Source organism: Cuculus canorus, chromosome 5 (genome assembly GCF_017976375.1).
Source record: "Cuculus canorus isolate bCucCan1 chromosome 5, bCucCan1.pri, whole genome shotgun sequence".
Lineage (NCBI taxonomy): Eukaryota > Metazoa > Chordata > Aves > Cuculiformes > Cuculidae > Cuculus > Cuculus canorus.
Window position 1 is genome coordinate 3066266 of NC_071405.1, and position 20929 is coordinate 3087194.

The 20929-nt window shown below is 53.5% G+C and overlaps 1 protein-coding gene across 3 annotated transcripts in view; it reads left to right on the plus strand.

The window, feature by feature from the left end:
- The first annotated feature begins 429 nt into the window (after window positions 1-429).
- Window positions 430-20929, plus strand: part of FRMD6 (FERM domain containing 6) — a 52093-nt gene continuing 31593 nt past the window's right edge. Inside the window, exons 1-2 of one of the 3 annotated variants that reach the window (XM_054067366.1) lie at window positions 430-885; window positions 1121-1193. Coding sequence is in view for 2 of the 3 variants with exons in the window: in XM_054067364.1 (XP_053923339.1) it covers window positions 20360-20365 (6 nt within the window). In the remaining variant the exon portion in view is untranslated. Of the gene's footprint in view, window positions 886-1120; window positions 1194-18802; window positions 20366-20929 lie in introns of those variants that run through there. The other 2 variants (XM_054067364.1, XM_054067365.1) reach the window with 2 other exon arrangements.

Genomic DNA, 20929 nt, shown 5'->3' on the forward strand with positions numbered 1-20929 from the left:
GCTTTGGGTCTGATCTCCCTTGGTCACCTGCCTCCTACAGACCAGCCTTGCAGGAGACACCCACCAAGAGCAAACTCTGGTTTTCCGTGATCTCCAGGCTTTTCCTGGGGAAAGGGCTCCATTTTCCCCTCAGTCTGCCCTTGTTTTCCATCTCCCACCAGTCGCCACTCCCCCAGTAAAGAACCACATGAAATTTATCTCACCATCTTTCATTAAAATAAACCAATTAAGCAACACTCAGGAACCTCTGATCCAGGCCAGCTCGGGCAGCCAGCGTAGCCATGTTTCCAAAGCGTGTTCTCACCCTGCTTACCCTCACATCAAAGAGCGCCAGGGAGCAACTCTGTCCTTGGAGCGCTTCGGCAAAGTATGTCAAGAGATTCGGGAAACAGCTGATTTAATGCCGAGGAAATTAGTAACCAAATGAGTTCTTAGCCAAACGGCTCCTCTTCTTGATCTCGGGAAAAGTGGTGTTTAAATTCTCTATCTCATGGTTTTAGACTCAGGAAATGTGATTACACATCTGTCATTATTTTACTCTTCTGTGTTGATGGCTCATGTTAAACAAACCACATTCCTGCATCGCTTAGTAATCTCTGCTGTTCCCTTTCCTCGCTGAGGAGACAAGTCCCAGCTTGACATCAATGTACCTGTTGATCAGAGCTCCACTGTTAACCAACCAGCAGAGCTGTGTAGACACCAGCTGTGGGGAGCGTCCGCGCCACCGGCCTCTTTTCTCCAGTTTGTTGCAACTTTGCAGCCCCCTTTTTTCCTAACCATCGTTTGGCTGAAGAGCAGGAGGAGCTGGATGAGATCCACATCCCGCCGAGACCCATATGTTTCTTGGAAAGGTGCTTGAGCCTTCCCCCATTTTCCACCGAGCAGGTAAGAACACGCACTTTAGGGTTGGACACCAGTCAAAAAAGGGTAGGTCCCTCCAAACGCAGCACAATTCCCAGGGATCTTGGTGCCTCACCAGCCTAGGAGGACGTGGAGAGCCCCGTAGTCCCACCAGCTCCTGTGGGATGGGATCCCACAGGCTGTGCGGGAGGAAACTGCCTTGAAGCGTCCCACCTCTGCAAGAACACTAAGCTTTTCTCTTGGTGGCTTTGTCATTCAGCTCTGCTGAGATTCTCCTGAGCTTGCCATGGAGCTGCTGGAGGAACCTGACTTGTAGATGTTCCCAGCACCAGGTAGGAAAATGAGTGCCTGTTTCTAATGGTGTTGGGCTTGCAGGAGGGAAAGGAAAGGTGGTGCAGATGGTGACCTGGTTCTGGAGGGGCCATCTTAGCTGGCTCCCAGGCAAGCCGAGGGGCTGCAGTGTTGGTGCGCTGTCTTCGTCTGTGTGTAACTTGTGGACAACAAACGATTGTGAATGCTTTCCAGCTGCTGGTAACTCAGGGGAAGATCTCAGAGCAGTGGTGGTGTTATCAAGCTTTGTCTTCTCCTGGGGAGGACTCGGTTGGCGAAGAATTGGCAGCCATGCTCCTTGTGGCTGAATTTTCCTTAATCACAGTGTTTCGGCACAAGAGCTGTGCTGGGAACAGCACGGGACCCTAGGAATTCTTGTGGGGCATGTGCTGTCTCTGGAAAACCCCAGGCTCCTGCTGCAATGTTATTTGGCTGGAAGTGTTTGGTTTTCCATGGTTTTCTTTGCGTGATCTCCAGCAGTTGCCTGTGCCAAGCCTCACATTTCTCCCATCCTGGCAGATGCCAGAGGAGGAAGGGCTGGGGCAGAAGGGATGTTCTCCCCAGCCACAAGCCCACCACATCTGCACTGGGACTGATTTCCATGGGAGAAGCGAGGCTGGTGCAGCATAACCCTCTTCTTGGTGAAGTGCCTTGGAGATGAATCCCTTTGTTTTAAAATAACTCCTTTTGTTCTCCGCCATGTGAGATCCAGGAGTGTTTTTCTCCATCAACCCCTACTGGACAAGAAGGGAAGGTGCCAGTAAAGGGATATTGGAATGGAATGGTGGTGGGAGTGGGAGGGAGAGGCATGGCATCATCTCCTTGCTGTGGGAAGCTGGGTAGAGAACGTGGGGTCTGCTGGAGGATTGCCATCCTTTGCTGCCTGCAGAGGATTGTGTCCTTGGGACCCACTGGAGGACTGCTATCCTTGGAAACCACTGAAGGAATGCCATCCCAGGCCACCTCCACCTTTTTCACCAGGAGGAAGCGGGTTCCCTTGGCACAGAGTTCCAAGGGCTCACTCTCCCCCATCCACCCACCCAAGGGTGCTCTTGAGGAGTGGGTGCAGCGCTTTGCCTTAGGGTCGAGATGGGAGCGATTGTGAATCCCTGGTGCTGGTTGCTGCCAACAGCTTATGCATGCACCATAACCCAGGAAGTGAGCCGAGATTGCAGATCGCTGGACTTCTAAGCTGCCTGTAGCTTTGGTGTTTATGTATATGGCAACCATGGCTTGGGTGTTCTTGGCAAGCATTGCCTTTAGGTTGCCCAAACCATCTTGACATGGAGACCTGATGCCTGGGCTTCCTTCTGGCCACAGGGATGCGCAGACCAAGTGTCTCGCTGACTGTGGCACTGTAGTTTCAGTCCCTCCTTGAAAGCCTGGTGGCATTGGGGGTCCTCCCCTGGGCAGAGTTTACCAGGACGTGGTTCTGGGACAAGAACAAAGGATGGGGCACCCCACAGCCATTCAGCAGTGGCAACCAGGGATGCCCATAGCGCAGACCTGGCCCACTCTCTGCTTGTGGCTACCCAGGAGCCAGTGCCACATTGCGCTGAACCTAGGACAGGATAAGGTCTTCCTACAGCTCTCAGACCATCTAGAAATAGTCCGTGTGAGGAAGGTGCTATTTCTGCTGGATTGGTTTCACCCAGGGTCCCCATGGAGCCTCCTACAGTCTTTGCATGGTGCTGGGTACATTGGGTCACCCGGTTTGAGGATAGGGGTTTAAGGGCACTTTCTGGCTCTCTGATGACCTCTGCTTCTTTGAAAACATCTGCAAAGTCCAAGGCGGGCATCAATGCTGGCAAACTCCTCCAGACCTGGTGGAACACAGGGCAGCCTGGGAGGAATGCCCGTAGGACGGCTCTTTTTAAACAATTAAGAGCTTCTGCAGCTCGTTTCCTTCCATGCCCTCACAGAGGAATTCAGTTTAATTAGCAGCCTTAGTGAATAATTAATTTTCTCCAATTTCTTTGATAGCTTCTTTAAAGCTTGAGGAGGGCCTGAGCTGCTCTGGTGAGGCACAAGCTGCTGCCAAGCGGCTCCTGCACCACCACAGCTCTGCCTGGGAGCTGTTGTCTGAAGACCCCCAGACCTGTTTGCTCCATGATGAGTGGTGGAAACAACCAAAAAAAATGGGGTGAGGAAGCACCAGTGGCACAGAGCTCTTTCCAAATGATTTTCCATCCCACGGAGATCAATGCAGTGTAGAATCATAGAATGGTTTGGGTTGGAAGGGACCTCAAAGCTCATCCTGTTCCAACCCCCTGCCACGGGCAGGGACATCTCCCACTGGATCAGGGGCTCCAAGCCATTCAGCCTCGTGATGTCCTGGTAGAGCATGGACATGTAGCCCTAAATCCTACTGCCTCCCTTGATCAGCCGGTCCATTGAGAGAGATTTGATGTTCTTCAGCTGTAAAAATGAGGTTTATTTTCATCTTTGCCTCTCTGCTTTTAATAACAGGAGGGTCTGCTGTTGTTTAGACCTGAGCAGAGAGACTTTAATTACTACTTCTGTGCAGAGAAGGATGTAAATACGGACTCGGGGAAGCAGCGAGGGTTATTAAAGCAAAAAGGCTATAATTGCTCTGCCCCTCCCTCTCCATCAGATTTTCCTCTTGCTCTGGTTTGGACAGGACCGGCTGATCCTGTCGGGCTGTCTCTGGCCGTGGGTTGCAGGGGAGCAGACAGAACCCACCCGAATTCAAGCTTTTAGCAGCTCAGCAGGGAGGGAATTGCCTTTAACCACGCAGGAAAACTGTAAGACCCGTGAGTTTTGGCATGGCCACATGGAGATTTTGCAGTTTGAGGAGCAGGGTGAGCATTTTGGGTGGGTTTTCCCTGGAGAGCTCTTTCTGCAGTCAAAGAAACTCCCAGCCCAGCTGTAAACAGCTGCCTTTGGATGCAAACAGTTGGGTTTTTTTCTTTTAACGTCCTATCTTTGATTTCATTTAATAATGGATGAACTATCAGAACTATGTGCTGGCAGGGAGCCCGGGTTTTGTCAGGAGGCGAAAGACTTCACTAACGCATTGGTTGAAAATATTTAACAAAAAAAAAAGAGAGAGAGAGAAAGAACAAATGAAACAAAAAAAAAAAAAGTATGTAAGTTTGTGCCAAGGCCTCCGGGAATGGGAAAAACCAACTCAACCACAGAACTTTTTCTCTCTTGTTTTTTTCGTTCGTGCCTGTGCAGAAGGTGGGACTTCTCTCACCCAACTCAGCCCTCTCAGTACAGAGTCAGCTAAACCCGGACCCTGTGGGTCAGACGGGGGAGATTGGAGTCCAGAGGAGGCCACAGAGATGATCCGAAGGCTGGAGCATCGCTGCTATGAGGACAGGCTGAGAGAGTTGGGGTTGTACAGTTTGGAGAAGAGAAGGTTCCAGGGAGACCTTAGAGCAGCTTCCAGTACTGAAAGGGCTTCCAGGAAAGCTGGGGAGGGGCTCTGGATCAGGGAGTGCAGGGATGGGATGAGGACAAAGGGTTTTCAGCTGAAAGAGGGGAGATTGAGATGAGATCTCAGGAAGAAATGTTCTCCTGTGAGGGTGGGGAGGCCCTGGCCCAGGTTGCCCAGAGCAGTGGTGGCTGCCCCATCCCTGGAGGGGTTCCAGGCCAGGTTGGATGGGGCTTGGAGCCCCTGATCCAGTGGGAGGTGTCCCTGCCCATGGGAGGGGGTGGGACTGGATGATGTCTAAGGTCCCTTCCAACCCAAACTATTCCATGATTCTACGAGGAGCCCTGTCTCCTCTGAAACCTCTGGCATGGGCCTTCAGAAATGGGGGTGCAGGGAGGTGATGCCCCCCAGCCTTGGTTGATACTTTTGACTGCATTTCTCCACGCTGAGAGTGGTGAGGCCCTGGTCCAGGTTGCCCAGGGAAGTGGTGGCTGCCCCATCCCTGGATCTGTTCCAGGCCAGGTTGGATTGGCCTTGGACAGCCTGATCCAGTGGAATGTCCCAGCCCATGGCAGAGGGGTTGGAACTGGATGGTCTTTAAGGTCCCTTCCAGCCCAAACTGTTCTATGATTCTATGATTCTATGATCTAAAGCTGCAGCTCTCTCCTTGCCGTGCACCCCAGCAGAGCCTCAGCCGCCTGGGGAGCAGGGGCGGGTGGCAAAGAGGACATTTGCTCCTTGACTGAGGCCTGAGCAGTGATGCAATCATGTCCAGTCATCGAGCAGGAACGAGGCGAAGCTGGGGTGCACAGCAGCGGGGGAGAAGGCAGTGCCTCCCCGCTGGCGTGCACCGACACGCCGGGCGGCACGGCCAGCAGCACCGGTGCTGCCTCCCTGCTGGGTCCCTGCTGGGTAAGGCCGGCAGAGGCCAATCCATGCCTTCAAAACCATCCGTTTGGTCACTGTGTCGGCTCTGACCATGCTAGCCGGCTTCAGGGTTAGTGTTTTGGGATCCCCACACTGATAGTAATGTCTTCCCCCACGGCTGTGGTGGCTTTTGCTTTGCAAAGTGGGATTTCTTACCCACAGGACTGCAGGATGGTCAAGTTGGAAGGAATTGCTGGAGCTCATCCAGTCCAACATCCGTGCTAAAGCAGGGTCACCTCCAGCAGGTTGCACAGGAGTGTGTCAAGGCAGGTTTGGATGTCTCCAGAGAAGGTGACTCCACACTCTCCCTGGGCAGCCCCTTCCATTTCTCTGTCACCCTCACAGTTAAGGAGTTTTTCCCCGCATTCAGGTGGGATGAGTCAGGATTCTCGTGGTCCAGTTTGTGCCTTTTACCCATTGTTCTGTAGCTGGGCACCACTGAGAAGAATCCGGACCCTTCTCCTGATCCCACTCTATAGGTATTGATAACCATTGATGGGATTCCCTCTTGCCCTTCTCTTCTCCAGGCTGAGCAGACCCAGGTTTCTCTACCTTTCCAAAGAGAGATATTCCAGCCCCCTCATCATCACTGTGTACTCCCTCCAGTGCTTCCTTGTCTTTCTGGAGCTGGGGAGCCCAGAACTGGGCACAAGAATCCAGATGGGGTCTCCCTAGGGCAGAGCAGAGCGGGAAAAGAGCCTCCCTTGCCCTACTGGTCACATTCTTCTCCATGAACCCCAGGACACCATTGGCCATCTTGGCCACAAGGGCACATTGCTGGCTCACGGTGAGCTTGTTGTCCACCAGGATTCCTAGATCCTTCTCCACAGAGCTGCTTTCCAGCAAGTCAACCCCTACTGGTGGAGGGAGGCATTCCTCCTGAGGTGCAGGACTCTACACTTGCCTTTCTTGAACTACCCTTACCCTGCTCGGTAGGGTGGTCAAGGTTCAATCTATCTCTTCAAAGCCATCCCTTTGGTCATCATGTTGGCTCTGGATGCACTTGCTGGCCTTGGGGTTAGTGTTTGCGATTTCTGTAGTGGTGGTGAAGTCTTCTTCGCCCATGGCTTTGGCTGTGTGGTGTGGGATTTCCTACACTTGGCCAGTTTTAAGGAGAAAACAGAGAAACAAAGAATTGAATCCAGAAGACCTGACTGCACGTGAGCTGCTTGGTCCTGGCAAATCTAGGTTTGTTTTCCCCCAAGAAAGCGATTTCTTTCCTGGAGGGAAAGGGCTGCTTGTGTGAGGTGGGTCCCCGTGAGACTGTTTGAGCCCTGACGGGTCTGGGTTTGGTGCTCGCAGCCGGGCCACGTGTCTGGGGCAGGAGATGTGCCTGTGCCAGATTTCAACCCACTCTTTGCAGACTGAGTCAGAGTGAGTCAGCCCTCTGGATTGCTCTCCCGCTGCCCCGAGCCAACCCACCACATTTATTAGTTAATTAGTTTTCACTTCCTCCTCCTCTCTTCCCTTCCCTTTGCACGGAGCCCTGTGTCCCCCTTCTCGCCTGCTCCTCTCAAAGCAGAGAGCCAAAATGAAGCCCTGTGCCCCGGGGACACACGGGGTGAATGTTGGGGTTGTCCCATGTGGGGACAGGAGCTGGACTTGATCCTTGTGGGTCCCTTCCAACTCAGGTCATTCCAAGATTCTGTGAGTGCCACCAGCACACTCTCCCAAAACCATCACCCCTGGGCTTGGCCTCCTGCAGAGAAGATGCAGGACACCAGCTCTTGGTCCCCTGCCCATGCTGTGGGTGGCAGGCAGGACCCTTGCTGCTCCTAGAAGGAGCATCCAGGCTCTCTTCCCCAACAGAAACACGTTTTGTCCTTCAAACAAAACGAACAAAGTGAATTTTTAAGTTGTTTTTCAGCCCATTGTTTTCTGGCCCTTCTCAGTACTCCCATTTTCCAGCAGACGGAGAAGCCGGTGGGCCCTGTGCTGCAGGAAGGGTGCAGGCTGTTATTTTGGCATCCCGATGAGTTATTAGCTGAGATGGACGTGTGTTAAGCATTGCAGGGAAGAGAAGGAATGCTCAGTGGCTTTGCAGACGGCTTGTCCTCAGGGCTGGTTTCACTCTTGCATTACCAGAAGGGGCTCCAGGAAAGCTGGGGAGGTACTTTTTCCAAGGGCATGGAGTGATAGGATGAGGGAGAATGGCTTTAAATTGGAAGTGGGAATGTTTAGATCAGACATTGGAATAAACTCTTCATGCTGTTGGTGGGGAGGCCCTGGCAGAGGTTGCCCAGAGCAGTGGTGGCTGCCCCATCCCTGGAGGGGTTCCAGGCCAGGTTGGATGGAGCTTGGAGCCCCTGATCCAGTGGGAATTGTCCCTGCTTATGGCAGGGGGTGGAACTGGATGGGCTTTGAGGTCCCTTCCAACTCAAACCATTCTATAATTCTATGATTTTCTCTGCTTTTGGGAATCTTGATCCCTGGCGAAGTGGCCAAGCAAGGCTGTCACCCATGTGCTGGGTGCTGCAGACAAGGCAGGTGCCCGGCTGAGCCCCGAGTATCGTCCAGTCTTGTCCTCCCCACAAAAACCTAGGATTTACCTAAAAACCTGATAAAAAAACAAGGTTGGCTGAAAAAAACTGCAATGTTGCTCCAGCTCCTGGAGGCAAGAGTTTGTCCCCAGCAAACAAAAACCCAAACTTTGCCCTGCAGAGAAGGACTTGGGGTGCTGGTTGATGAGAAGCTCGACATGAGCCGGGAATGTGTGCGCTCGCAGCCCAGAAACCAACCGTGTCCCGGACTGCATCCAAAGCAGCGTGGCCAGCAGGGAGGGAGGGGATTCTGCCCCTCTGCTCTGCTCTGGTGAGACCTCATCTGGAGTACTGTGTCCAGTTCTGGAATCCTCAATGTAAGAAGGATATGGAGCTGATGGAATGGGTCAAGAGGAGGCTACAAAGATGATCCGAGGGCTGGAGCACCTTCCATAGGAGGACAGGCTGAGAGAGTTGGGGGTGTTCAGCCTGGAGAAGAGAAGGCTCTGAGGAGACCTTACAGAGACCTTCCAGTACCTGAAGGGGCTACAGAAAAGCTGGAGAGGGGCTGTTCACAGAGCCTTGGAGTGATAGGATGAGGGGGAATGGGTATAAACTGGAGAGGGGCAGATTTAGAACGGATATTAGGAAGAATTTCTTCACCATGAGAGTGGTGAGGCCCTGGCCCAGGTTGCCCAGGAACATTGTGGCTGCCCCATCCCTGGAGGTGTTCAAGGCCAGGTTGGATGGGGCTTGGAGCCCCTGATCCAGTGGGAGGTGTCCCTGCCCATGGCAGGGGTTTGGAACTGGGTGATCTTTAAAGTCCCTTCCAAACCAAACTATTCTATGATTCTGTGATTCTGTGATTCTAAGGAAGGGGATGGGGAAGGGGACAATAATCAGGATAGGGCTGGGGATAGGAGGTGATGGGGATGGTGATAGGAATGAGGATGATGAATGTGATGGGATTAGGGATGAGGATGGGGAGGGATGATGGGGAAGGGGATGGGAATAGGAGATGATGTGGAAGGGCATAAGGATGGCGATGAGGATAGGAGATGATGGGGACAGGAGATAATGGGCATGGAAATAGGAGATGATGGGGGCAGGAATGGGGCTGGGGCTGAGGAAAGGGAAGAGGAAGGAGGTGGGGATGGGGAAAGGGAGCACCCCCCTGCCCAGAGTGCGCAGGCTGCCCGCAGTCCTGCCAGCTGTCTGGCTCCTCCAGCTCAGCTAATAAGCAGGTTAGCTGCGCCTTGGTTTCCCCGCCTGGGTGGGGAGGATTCTTTCCAGCACCAAGAGTTTGCAAGTGAGACATAAGAAAGCAGACAGGAACAAGGAGGTAATATTTATCGCCATGAACTAAGCAATGTCATTTCACTTGGAAAATGCATGAATTTTCCTGCTGTTTCCACCCTGCCCTTTGTTCTTCATCATCTTGTTTCACACTGCAGGAGGGAAGGAAAGACCTTCAGGAGCTGGGCAGTTTTAATGGGATGTGTTAGGAATGAGAGGTAATCGGGTCCCTCTCTATCTCATCTCTGCCGGGAAAAAAATCTCAGTTTATTTGGTTCTGCTGATTAAGGGTTGATTATTTTCATAGAATCATGAAATGGTTTGGGTTGGAAGGGACCTCAAAGCCCATCCAGTCCCACCCAGTTCCATGGGCAGGGACACCTCCCGCTGGATCAGGGGCTCCAAGCCCCATCCAACCTGGCCTTGAAGACCTCCAGGGATGGGGCAGCCACCATTGCTCTGGGCAACCTCACCACATTCACAGGAAAATGTTTCTTCCTGAGATGTCCTCTCAATCCCTCCTCTTGGAACTTAAAATTCTGCCCCCTCATCCTGCCCTTCCGCTCCCCGATAACTGATTCAATATCGTAAATGCAAAGGATTTATCAAAAGAACAGAGAAGAGTTCTTTAAGAAGTTCACATGTAGCCTGGGAAGCGAAGCATTTATCGAGGTGTTTCTCTGAGGAGGGTCTCCTCACTGCAAAGCAAAGTGTTTGGGCAGAGGGAGGAGAAAAGTGTGTGTTTGCTTTTTCACCCCCCCCAATAGCTTTCTCCTCCTGTGAAAGATCTCTCTGAGCACCTGACGACATCGTGCAGCCAATTTTACAAGTGACTTACATTTTCCTGCTCTCTGGCTTTGCCAGCGGATCGCTGGGAATTGCTCAGGCTGGGGAAAAATGTGGCCTTTGCTGGTTTTCCGTGTTTCTTTGTATATGTTCATGTGATGGGAGATCTGATTGCAAAACCAGTCCCAGAGTCCAGGAGGCAAAAGTGGAAGCGTTCACATTGCACTCGGCATTGCCTCTTCTTTTGTGTATTTTGAGTAGTTTATGTGCTTTATCTTGCTTATCTTATTAAAGATGCCTCTAAGCCCTGAGCGAGACTCGCTTGGCAGCCAGAAGCACTGGAAGGGCTGATGTGAACTATCTGCTCCTCCCAAATTAAAGGGAATGGCAATGCAGGAGCTCGGCTTTGAGCATAACAAAGTAGCCTGTACTAAAAAAAAACACCTCAGCTTTACGTCCCGGTGAATATAAGCCAGGTAAACGGCTGGGCGATGCTGAGCAGGGATTTTCACTGCCATGGCTTTTACTTGCTGCAAGTCCACGAGACCCCAGTGCCACAGCTGGTCCTGCTGGGATGGAGAACTGAAGATAGAGTGGAAAGGATAACTCCGCACAGTCACAGAATCAGGAAATGGTTTGGGTTGGAAGGGACCTTAAGGCCCATCCAGTTCCACCCCCTGACATGGACAGGGACAACTTCCACTGGATCAGGGGCTCCAAGCCCCATCCAACCTGGCCTGGAACCCCTCCAGGGATGGGGCAGCCACCACTGCTCTGGGCAACCTGGGCCAGAGCCTCCCCACCCTCACAGGAAAACATTTCTTCCTAAGATCTCATCTCAATTTCCCCTCTTTCAGTTGAAAACCGTTCCCCCTCATTCAGTCCCTGCACTCCCTGATCCAGACCCCCTCCCCAGCTTTCCTGGAGCCTCTTTCAGCACTGGAAGCTGCTCTAAGATCTCCCTGGAGCCTTCTCTTCTCCAGACTGAACAACCCCAACTTTCTCAGCCTGGCCTCAGATGGGAGATGCTGCAGCCCTCAGATCACCTTTGCGGCCTCCTCTGAACCTTCTCCAGCAGCTCCATATCCTTCTTGTGCTGAGGGCTCCAGATCTGGATGCATGGTTCCAGGTGAGGTCTCACCAGAACAGCCCCAGGAAATAGAAAATTAAAATAAACAACCCCGTGTTTCCTGCCGTTCCCCCCAAAACCACGTGCAGCATTTCTGAAGTCATCAGAGGACCGTGGCTTGACCCTTTACTGGCTGTCCAACTGCTCCCAAACCTCTCGCAGACAGGTGCAGGTTTGAGATGCTCAGAGGCAGCCAAACCTCCCTGCTAACCCCAACCAAGGGAACGTGGGCCACAGACACCACTCAAAGGCGGCACCAGCAGCACGGTGCTGGTCCCTGAGCAGCAATGGGTGCCCTGGACGCAGCACCCACCGGGCGAGGGTTGGCCGGGCATCCTGCCCAGCTGGGGGACCAGATGCTCCTAAGAGCAGATCAAAGGGATGGAGCTGGCTGCTTGCTCGTGGAAAGTCCCAGCTCGCTCCTCACCACCCAATCTTCTCACCTCGAGCTGTTTGCGGTCTTCTTTTCCCTGATTAGCATAAGCAAAGCTAAGCTCGCTGGATGCTGTCTGCAAGCTCTTTTGCGATTGCACTAAGCTGCTGCTCCTGTTGGTATTTAAGGCTATTTTTAATGCTCTTTCCTACTCCATCACGTCACTTGAAGCGTTACCAGTAGTGGTGAGGCCAGCCTGGCACATCTTGGCTGCTCTTATGGACAGACAGACACATCCTGATGGCTTTTCACCAGCTGGGCAGCAGCAGCGTCACTGCAAGAGGGCTCAGCCCTGCCTTGAAACATTCACCCAGCGCTGGGTCAGCTGTGGAAACGTTTCTTCCTAGGATCTCATCTCAATCTCCCCTCTTTCAGCTTCAAAACTTTGCCTCTCGTCCTATCCCTGCACCCACTGATCCTGCGGCTGGAGGTGGGCTTACCTACTTTTAGCATCCCCAGACACCCACTTCTCCAGCTCATAGCAAAATAGATAGATCATCCAAGCCCCAAAACACCACTGTTCTTAGAAGCAAATGCAAAGGCGTCAAAAAAATCAACATGCAAAACATTCGTAACCTGTTTGTATAATGCAAAGACGCATTCAGTTCTGGAGCCCTCAGCACAGGAAGGACATGGATCTGTTGGAACGGGTCCAGAAGAGGCCATGAAGATGATCCGAGGGCTGGAACACCTCTGTTACGAGGACAAGATGAGAGAGTTGGGGTTGTTCAGCCTGGAGAAGAGAAGGCTCCAGGAAGATCTTAGAGCAGCTTCCACCACTGAAAGGGGCTCCAGGAAAGCTGGGGAGGGGCTCTGGATCAGGGAGTGCAGGGATGGGATGAGTGGGAATGGTTTTCAGCTGAAAGAGGGGAGATTGAGATGAGATCTTTAGGAAGAAATGTTTTGCTGAGGGTGGTGAGGCCCTGGCCCAGGTTGCCCAGAGCAGTGGTGGCTGCCCCATCCCTGGAGGGGTTCCAGGCCAGGTTGGATGGGGCTTGGAGCCCCTGATCCAGCAGGAGGTGTCCCTGCCCATGGCAAGGGGGGTGGAACTGGGTGGGCTTTGAGGTCCCTTCCAACCCAAACCATTCTGTGATCCTATGAGTCCAGGAAAGACGCTATTAGTTGCCAATTAGTTGTCAAACAGCACTAATGGCACCGTGCACAGGTAGAGTGGATGCCACCAGCCCTCTGCAACTGGAAAAACACCCGATGCTGTGTAATTAAATCTCCTCCCGCTCACCCCACCCGGCTGGCCTGGGCACGGCGGCAGGAGCTTCCCACGCCAGCGGGACAGGGCAGCGCTGGGATGGGGCGCTGTGGGGATGGAATGCTGCAGGTCCCATAGGTGTGTTATCCTTTCCCGGTGTCACTGGGATGCCCCTGGGTGAATGGATCTCTCCATCGCTTGTGGTGGATGAGCTGGTGTGGGGTAGGAAGGAGCAGCACAAGGTCTTTGATAGGAGAGCTTTGAGCAATCGCTGTGGATGGTAATTGGGGTGTCGGATGGAGAGGGGCAGGAGGAGGCGCAGTATCGGCTTTGGCTGGGTGTGAAGCCTGATGCAAAGAAGGTATTTTTTCATGCAACAGCTTAAGATCCAGCCTTGCCATAAACACAAGCAGAGGAATGTGATAAAGCATCTGATCCTACTCCATGGGTAGGGCTCTTTGCTGAGCTCAGTGATGGAGAAATGGAAAAGACCTTTCTGCCCTGGAAATTGGCATGATTATACTGGTAAAATAGGGATTTCTACTTGGAAAAAATATATTGTAAGCATTATTTTCCCTATTTTGTTTTCCTGATTGCCTACTGGGATCATGGGCTGAGCAGGTGCACATCTGCAGCAGCATCCCATACCCCTAAAGAGCAGAGAAACCCTCAGCCAAGGGATGTTCTTCCTCTTGGCCGTGCTGTAAAAAGGGGAAAATCCCCACCATGGGTGAGGATTGTTTCAGCCCAGGGTTCCCACCATAGGAGAGACTGTCCTGCCCCAGCTCCCTGCGCTGGAACCAGCACAAAAAGGCTCTTCTGGAAACCTAAAAGCTGGTGTGGGGGCTGTGGTGGTGCTGATGGAGCTCAGCCTCAACTGGGAATGCCCACAGCCTCCTGGCACCGGCCTGGCTCATCGGGAGAGAGGGTGGCAGGGAGAGACAGCCCAGCCTTCACCCCAGGGACACCTGCCCTGGCAGAGCCACCAGCCACCGGCACAGCCCGGAGGGATGCAGGCACACGGGTACCAGCTCCTCCAGGGGATGCTGCTGCTGCTCTTTCCTTGTGGAGCACATCAATTGGAGCTTTCTGATATTTTACTTTTATTTAGGGGGGCTTTTTGGTTTGTGGGTGATCAGCCAGAGTGGCTGGTGTCGGTGTAACCCTGTGAGGTCCCCTAGGCTCGCCGGTGCTGGTTAAAGCCACCGTGCCCAGCTCTTATGGGCCAAATCCTTCTCTTCTTGAAGGTGAATCATGGAAGTAAGTGGGGAAGGCAGAGCTACGGAGGGGTCTGTGCACTGGACAGCCCTCCTACCCTACAGCCCTGGGGACTGGACAAGGGATGAGAGGCCCAGCAATGATGCTTAGGGGAGCTGGACCCCTCTTTCAGCTTAAAACCATTCCTCCTCGTCCTATCCCTGCCCTCCCACAGCGAGAGCCCCTCCCCATCTTTCCTGGAGTTGCTTTCAGTCCTGGAAGGCTCCTATGGGAGCCACGGGAATGCAAAACCATCTGCTGCTGGCTGGACCTGGGGCTTGCAGGCATCCTTCTGCATCATCTCAGTAGATCTGAAGTGCTGGGTCAGCACAGAGCTCCCATTATTAATTAGGTGACATTAAGGCAATGCCACACCTCTGTAATCGCTGGTGACCTAAAAAGAGCTGCTTTGCCAGCCACAAGCGTGCGCTGAAGGGTCTGTGTATGCCGGGGGAGTGGGATGCTCTAACGCGATGGCAGGAGTGGTGTAAATCAGGAGATGCCGTTATGAGGGGCTTCGTTAGCTGAGATCATCATGCAAAGCCCCCAAACGAACAGAACACCATCAGAACGAGGGGTCTAAGGTCTGCGTTTGTGCAGGGAAGAGGGCAAAGTGGTTGCCCTGTGCCAGGAACAAGCGCAGCTGGAGATGAAGGAGGTGTCTGCACCACTTACTCTTGGAGCAGGATGGGGTGTGGGGGTCAGCCAGGATGGGGGTGGAGGACCCCCAGCCCTTCTGCCCCACAGAGCGAGATCACACACCCACAACCCATGCAGGTTTGCAGCAGATTTTAGGAGCCTGTTCAGCTGAGTTAGAAAAGCTCCCATATTCCATAGGTACAAGAGCTGCCGGTGCTGGAGCACAGCCAGGGTCCAAGCTGGGTGCCCAGGTCTCCACGGGGCCACTTGCAACCAGCTCAGCCCTAGGGGCACAAACAGCAGATTTCCCACAGCCTGGGATGCGAAAGACAGCGGGAAATCAGCTTAATCCGGTTTTTCTCTTATGCTTTGAAAAAATATATCTGTATTCCTGCATGGTTTCCCCTGCCAGACTCCTGGTCCACCTCACTGGATGCTTGGTGGCAGCAAACCCCTTCCTGCAGTCACTCCCCGAGGGTGTCCATGGCCCCAGGATTGTGATGATGTCCTAATATTAATGCCCCACTTTCCTCTCCTGCTCACAGCTCAGAAGCGGAGAGTGCTTCTCCAAAGGGCAAAAGAGCCAAAATACACTAATCCTAAAGAGAGCAAGTGCTGACAAGGCAATCAGAGCCGGGAATGGTGCTGGAATCAGGGCTGCGGTGAGGGGGACAGTCCTGTTTCCCAGTCCTGAGATGCTCCAGCATCCTTCAGCCCTTCGCCTTTGTTGGGGTAAAGCCTTGGGCAGAGAAATGTTGGCGCCGGGCAGCATTGTGTAAACAGGAGCTGCTGCACAGCCGAATGAGAAACACCCCGGAATGTGCGCTCGGAGCCCAGAAACCAACCATGTCCTGGGCTGCAACCAAAGCAGTGGGACCAGCAGGGAGGGAGGGGATTCTGCCCCTCTGCTCCACTTTGGTGAGATCCCACCTGGAGTCCCGTGTTCAGTTCTGGAATCCTCAACATGAGAGGGAGATGGAGCTGTTGGAACAGGTCCAGAGGAGGCCACGAAGATGCTCTGAGGGCTGAAACACCTCTGCTCTGAGGACAGGCTGAGAGAGTTGGGGTTGTTCAGCCTGGAGAAGAGAAGGCTCTGGGGAATCCTTAGAGCAGCTTCCAGCACTGAAAGGGGCTCCAGGAAAGCTGGGGAGGGGCTCCTGATCAGGGAGTGCAGGGATAGGATGAGGGGGAATGGTTTTCATCTGAAAGAGGGGAGATTGTGATGAGATTTTAGGAAGAAATGTTTTGCTGTGAGGGTGGGGAGGCCCTGGCCCAGGTTGCCCAGAGCAGTGGGGGCTGCCCCATCCCTGGAGGGGTTCCAGGCCAGGTTGGATGGGGCTTGGAGCCCCTGATCCAGTGGGAGGTGTCCCTGCCCATGGCACGGGGGTGGGACTGGATGGGCTTTGAGGTCTCTTCCAACCCAAACCATTTCCAGGATTCTATGATTCCTCCTCATCGCCGGCTTCTAGGCATTTATTTTAAGTATTTTTCTTAAACAAAAATCATCAGAAATAAGTGCCTTTGGGGTGCAGAGGCGCCCTGCGCACACTGGGACAGTGGGAACTACTGCAATCCCCATCCCTGCCTCCAGATCCTGGGATGGGTGGGAGTCAGGGCACTGCATTTCATGCCTCTACCTTAGCAGGTGTCAGCGTTCTCTAAACTTGTATTTCCCCAGATCATAAAAATTCAATGGAGAGGGGGAAGGAAAAAAGAAATCATATGAAAGAGGGGAGTAGCCACAGCTGGTTTTGCTTTATTCTGCTCATACAGCTCATAAACAGCTTGAGTTGGTGAAGCAGAGAGCAGCGACGTACTCGCTTCTGCCGCTGCCGTGGGCTGTTTGTGGTGGGAAACCCCACTGTGTGCAGCACCCCCAAAGCTTCCCAGGGATATTTGGGGTATCAAGAAAACGTGAGCACACAGGAGAGGAGATCAGAGTTTTGCTGATCAGGGCTTGCATCAATAAGACCTTGCCCAGAGGAATGAGTCCTGCAGTGTAAACGCAATAGGGGAGAGGGCTACAGCAGCCACTGCTGGGCTGGGACCCTAAAAAAGGGGTAGAGAAGCTGCTAGGGTGGCGAGGGGCTGTGGCGTCCCTGGGGTGGCCCAGCTGCGTCCCCCAAAGCTGTGGTTGCTCCAAAGCGCTGGTTCCTTAGGGAAGAGTGAGCCCATTCTTTTGCTCCCACTTTGCTATAGAATCACAGAATGGTTTGGGTTGGAAGGGGCCTCAAAGCCCATCCAGTTCCACCCCCTGCCATGGGCAGGGACACCTCCCACTGGATCAGGGGCTCCAAACCCCATCCAACCTGGCCTGGAACCCCTCCAGGGATGGGGCAGCCCCCACTGCTCTGGGCAACCTGGGCCAGTGCCCAGGGGTGGGAAAGCAGAGCCTGGGATTGCACCGAGCACCCCAGTTTCCTCCAGCTCAAGGGCAACCAGCGACCCCAGGGAGGGAAGGCAGTTTTGCAGGGGTCTGAAAAGTGAACAAACTCCCTCCTGGAAATGTAGGACCTGGGTTGGGGTCAGCTTTTGGACCACTCCTTCCTCGGTGGGATGCCAGGGCAGGCACAGCACTCAGCAGTGGGTGGGCTGGGTGCTGCCTCCCATGCGTGTCAGCTGATGCTGGAGGAATCTGGGATGGAAACCATCTGGTCCTCCCTGAGCAGGCTCATCCCCTGCACATCCCCAAGCCTGACCCAGCCTTGGTGTCCCCTCAAGCTATCAGGGTACTCTGCACACCCGAGACGTGAAGGGAGATGATCACTTTGGCACGGGGGCCGTGCCTGTGCGTGACTCACCATTTAAACATGTTTTCTTCTTTGTCTAATTAATTGAGAGTTGCGTGTGCGAGCTGGCTGGGGAAAACACACGGGACGGAGACTGCACAGCTGCTGCTTCCCGGGGAAATGGCGCGTCTGGGAAATGTTTCCATTAAAAATTCCCCTTAAACTCAAAACAAAACAGTGTGTTTCTCTGCTGCTGATGCTGCAGGGAAGAGAGGGAAGGCAGCGGGTGTTGGAAGCAATGCTCCCACCCAGATACCCTCTGCCTTCGTGCAGGGTGATGGCCTTTGGGCAGCATCACACCTAGAAATTTGGCAGCTGGGAATTGAAAGAGCAAGGTTGCCCCTGGAGCAGCATCCCAGCCACCTCGCTTGCCTCTGATGGGGTGGAGAGCCCCCTCCTTGCATTCCAAAGCAGCCCTTTGTGTTAGAGGAAGGGTATCCTGAAGGTTGCCCAGAGCAGTGGTGGCTGCCCCATCCCTGGAGGGGTTCAGGCCAGGTTGGATAGGGCTTGGAGCCCCTGATCCTGTGGGAGGTGTCCCTGCCCATAGCACAGGGTGGAACTGGATGGGCTTTAAGTTCCCTTCCAACCTAAACCATTCCGTGATTCTATGCCTGTGCACAAGCATTCCCTGCAAAAGGAGTGATCCAAAACGCCACCTTGGCAAATGTACTGAATTAACGCAGTTTTGCAGCCCCTCAGGTGTATGTGCTCACTCTTCGTAGTTTTACAAGAACTCTCTTGAGCCTCCAATACTAATTCACAGCTGAAGGATTAAATACATAGTGATGTAAGTAAATAAATAGATAAATAAAGTGTTTACTGCAACAGAGGTGAAATATTCAGGGACGTGAAATACTCAGCGACCTGAAATTCAGGTTGAGATAATCAGTGGGTGGTGTCTCTGCCCATGGCAGGTGGAACTGGATGGGTTTTAAGGTCCCTTCCAACCCAAACCATTTCATGATTCTATGATATTTGCCATTGGACCCTAAAGTCGTGGGGTTTCGTCCCTTCCTGGGTGGCAGGGCAGACCCTCCAGCTTTCCCCATGGGTCTCGGTGGTGACTCCTCTCCGGTGAGACGTCTTGGGGAACCGGCTTGCGATGCGAACAGCTCAGCCCATGGTGGTTTCTGAGCTGGTGCCTGGTGCTGTTTCACCACACAGCGCCGCAAATGGCATTTATGACCCCAAGGGATGGTGGAACAGAGGGGGATCTCCTTAGCGTGCAGGTGGGTGTGGGATGGAGCAAGGGAGGGGAGGAGAGCCACTGGGTGGAGGTAGGAGAAAAAAAGGAGATGACCAAAGCAAAGGGAAGTGGGGCTGTGGGGACCTTGGAGCTTGTCTGCAGCAGGCTGGGTGCTGCGTGTTATGAATTAAATACAGAGAGATTGATGAGTTGTCCGTGGGAGCCCTTTAGGTAAATATTAGCCGAGCTATGGATCTACGCAGTCCATTTCTTTAAAATCAATTTGCATTTCGTCGGGGATTTAAATGACGCCGCGGCTGCTTCAAACACCAGACGGATTGCACAAATCCTGCTCTGCACTGCTGGCACCTTTGGAATCCTTTGTGCAAAGCACCTGGGACGGTCCAGCCCCAGCACCTCGTGGCCACCACTTATCACAGGGGAGATTGCAGGCTGTGACGGCCGCTGTGTCGGTGACCCTGGCAGGAAGAGATTCCCAGCTCCAGAAGCCGCTGCCTCCAAAGGGGGTTTCCATCCCTCCCATGAAGCAAAGCCCCAGCAAGGGCTGTTTGCACCGTCCCAGTAACCTCTTGGAGCGCAAGAGTGAGGTTAGGTGGTTGTCCTGTCTGCCTGGGGTTCCCCAAGGGTGGCAGGAATAGGGATGCTCCGGATGAGCCCATCAACCCACGCTGGGGTGTGAGGGGGCTCTGCTTTGTGCCCACTGGCACAGCGCAGGCTCCCAACCCCTCTCCCCCTTGGTGTCCCCCTGACAAGCAGCACGTTGACCTTGGTTGGGGCCTCTGGGCAGCCCCGGCAGCACAAACAGCACTTTGCAGCGGCGGTAAATCATTGATAGATGAGTGATGGATACATGGGGCCACGGCCAAGCTTCTCGCTTCCTCAGGCTCCCCAGGGTGCTTGGTCCATGGGGCTGGCGTAGCAGGGGGGGACGGGTGTCCTGGGCTGGCTTTTTGCTGCTCCAATCTGTCTATTTATGAAGAATGAAGCCAGAATCTTGCAAAGAGGTTCCTGCCTGTGGCCCTGGCTGCCAACCCACCCTAGGGATACAGAGAGCATCCCCTACCTTGCAGTGCAGCCTGAAACCTGCACTGCCAACAGGCAGAAATGGGTTGGTTTAAACCACGCTGTGCAAAGAAAAGCATCTCCCCAGAGCGCTGGGGCAGCCCCGGGGCTGGAGGTAATGTTGACTCATGCGACTGAGCCTTTTGTGCCCTCCTGCATTGAAGTTAGGGCTGGTTTAAGTATATTTATTGCGAGAGCTTAATCTAACAGTTGGCTTAGGGCATGAGGGTGCAGCTGGAGTCATTCTGTTGGAGCACCTCCAGTTCCCCCAGTGGGAATGGGAGGTTGGTCCATGACCTCTCGTGCTCAGTTTGTTCCTGATATCGCTACAGTTTGTGCAGCGACAGGGTAAATCCAACCCTGTTCTCCAGCCCCGCTCTCTGCTGGCTCCTTTTCCCAGCTTTATCTTGGAGCAAAGCTTTCCCTTTCCGCCTGCTCCCGGATCAGGTTGTCAGAGGAACGCGCAGCTTTGTAACTCCAGTCCTGGTGGTTCATTGGCTTCTGCAAGCTCATAATCAAAACCTGCTGGCCCAGGACTGCGGTGGAAAGTACACGGATGCCGGTGAGCACTAAGTGGAGACTGGGATTGATGGGCTGCCAGGGCTGGGATGCACTTCCCGCAACCCCTTCCTCTGCAGGACCCACTGCACCCCAGGGCGTGATGGGTGCCCTGCAGTCTTTCATCCTTTAAATTCATAGAATCATAGAATCATTAAGGTTGGAAAAGACCTCTAAGCTCATCCAGTCCAACCATCAGCCCAACACCATTGTGTCTGCCAGACCATGTCCTGAAGTGCCACAGCCACACGTTTTCCTCTCCAGGGATGGAGACTCCACCACCGCCCTGGGCAGCCTCTGCCAGGGCTTCAACACTCTTTCAGTACAGAAATTTTTCCTGCTATCCAATCTAAACCTCCTCTGGCACAACTTGAGGCTGTTTCTTCTCATCCCATCACTTGTTACTTGGGAGAAGAGCCCAGCACCCACCTCACCATAACCTTCCCAGGAGCGGCAGAAAGCGATGAGGTCTCCCCTCAGCCTCCTTTTCTCCAGGCTAAACAGCCCCAGGTCCCTCAGCTGCCTCTCATAAAGCTTGTTCTCCAGCCCCTTTCCCAGCTTTGTTCCC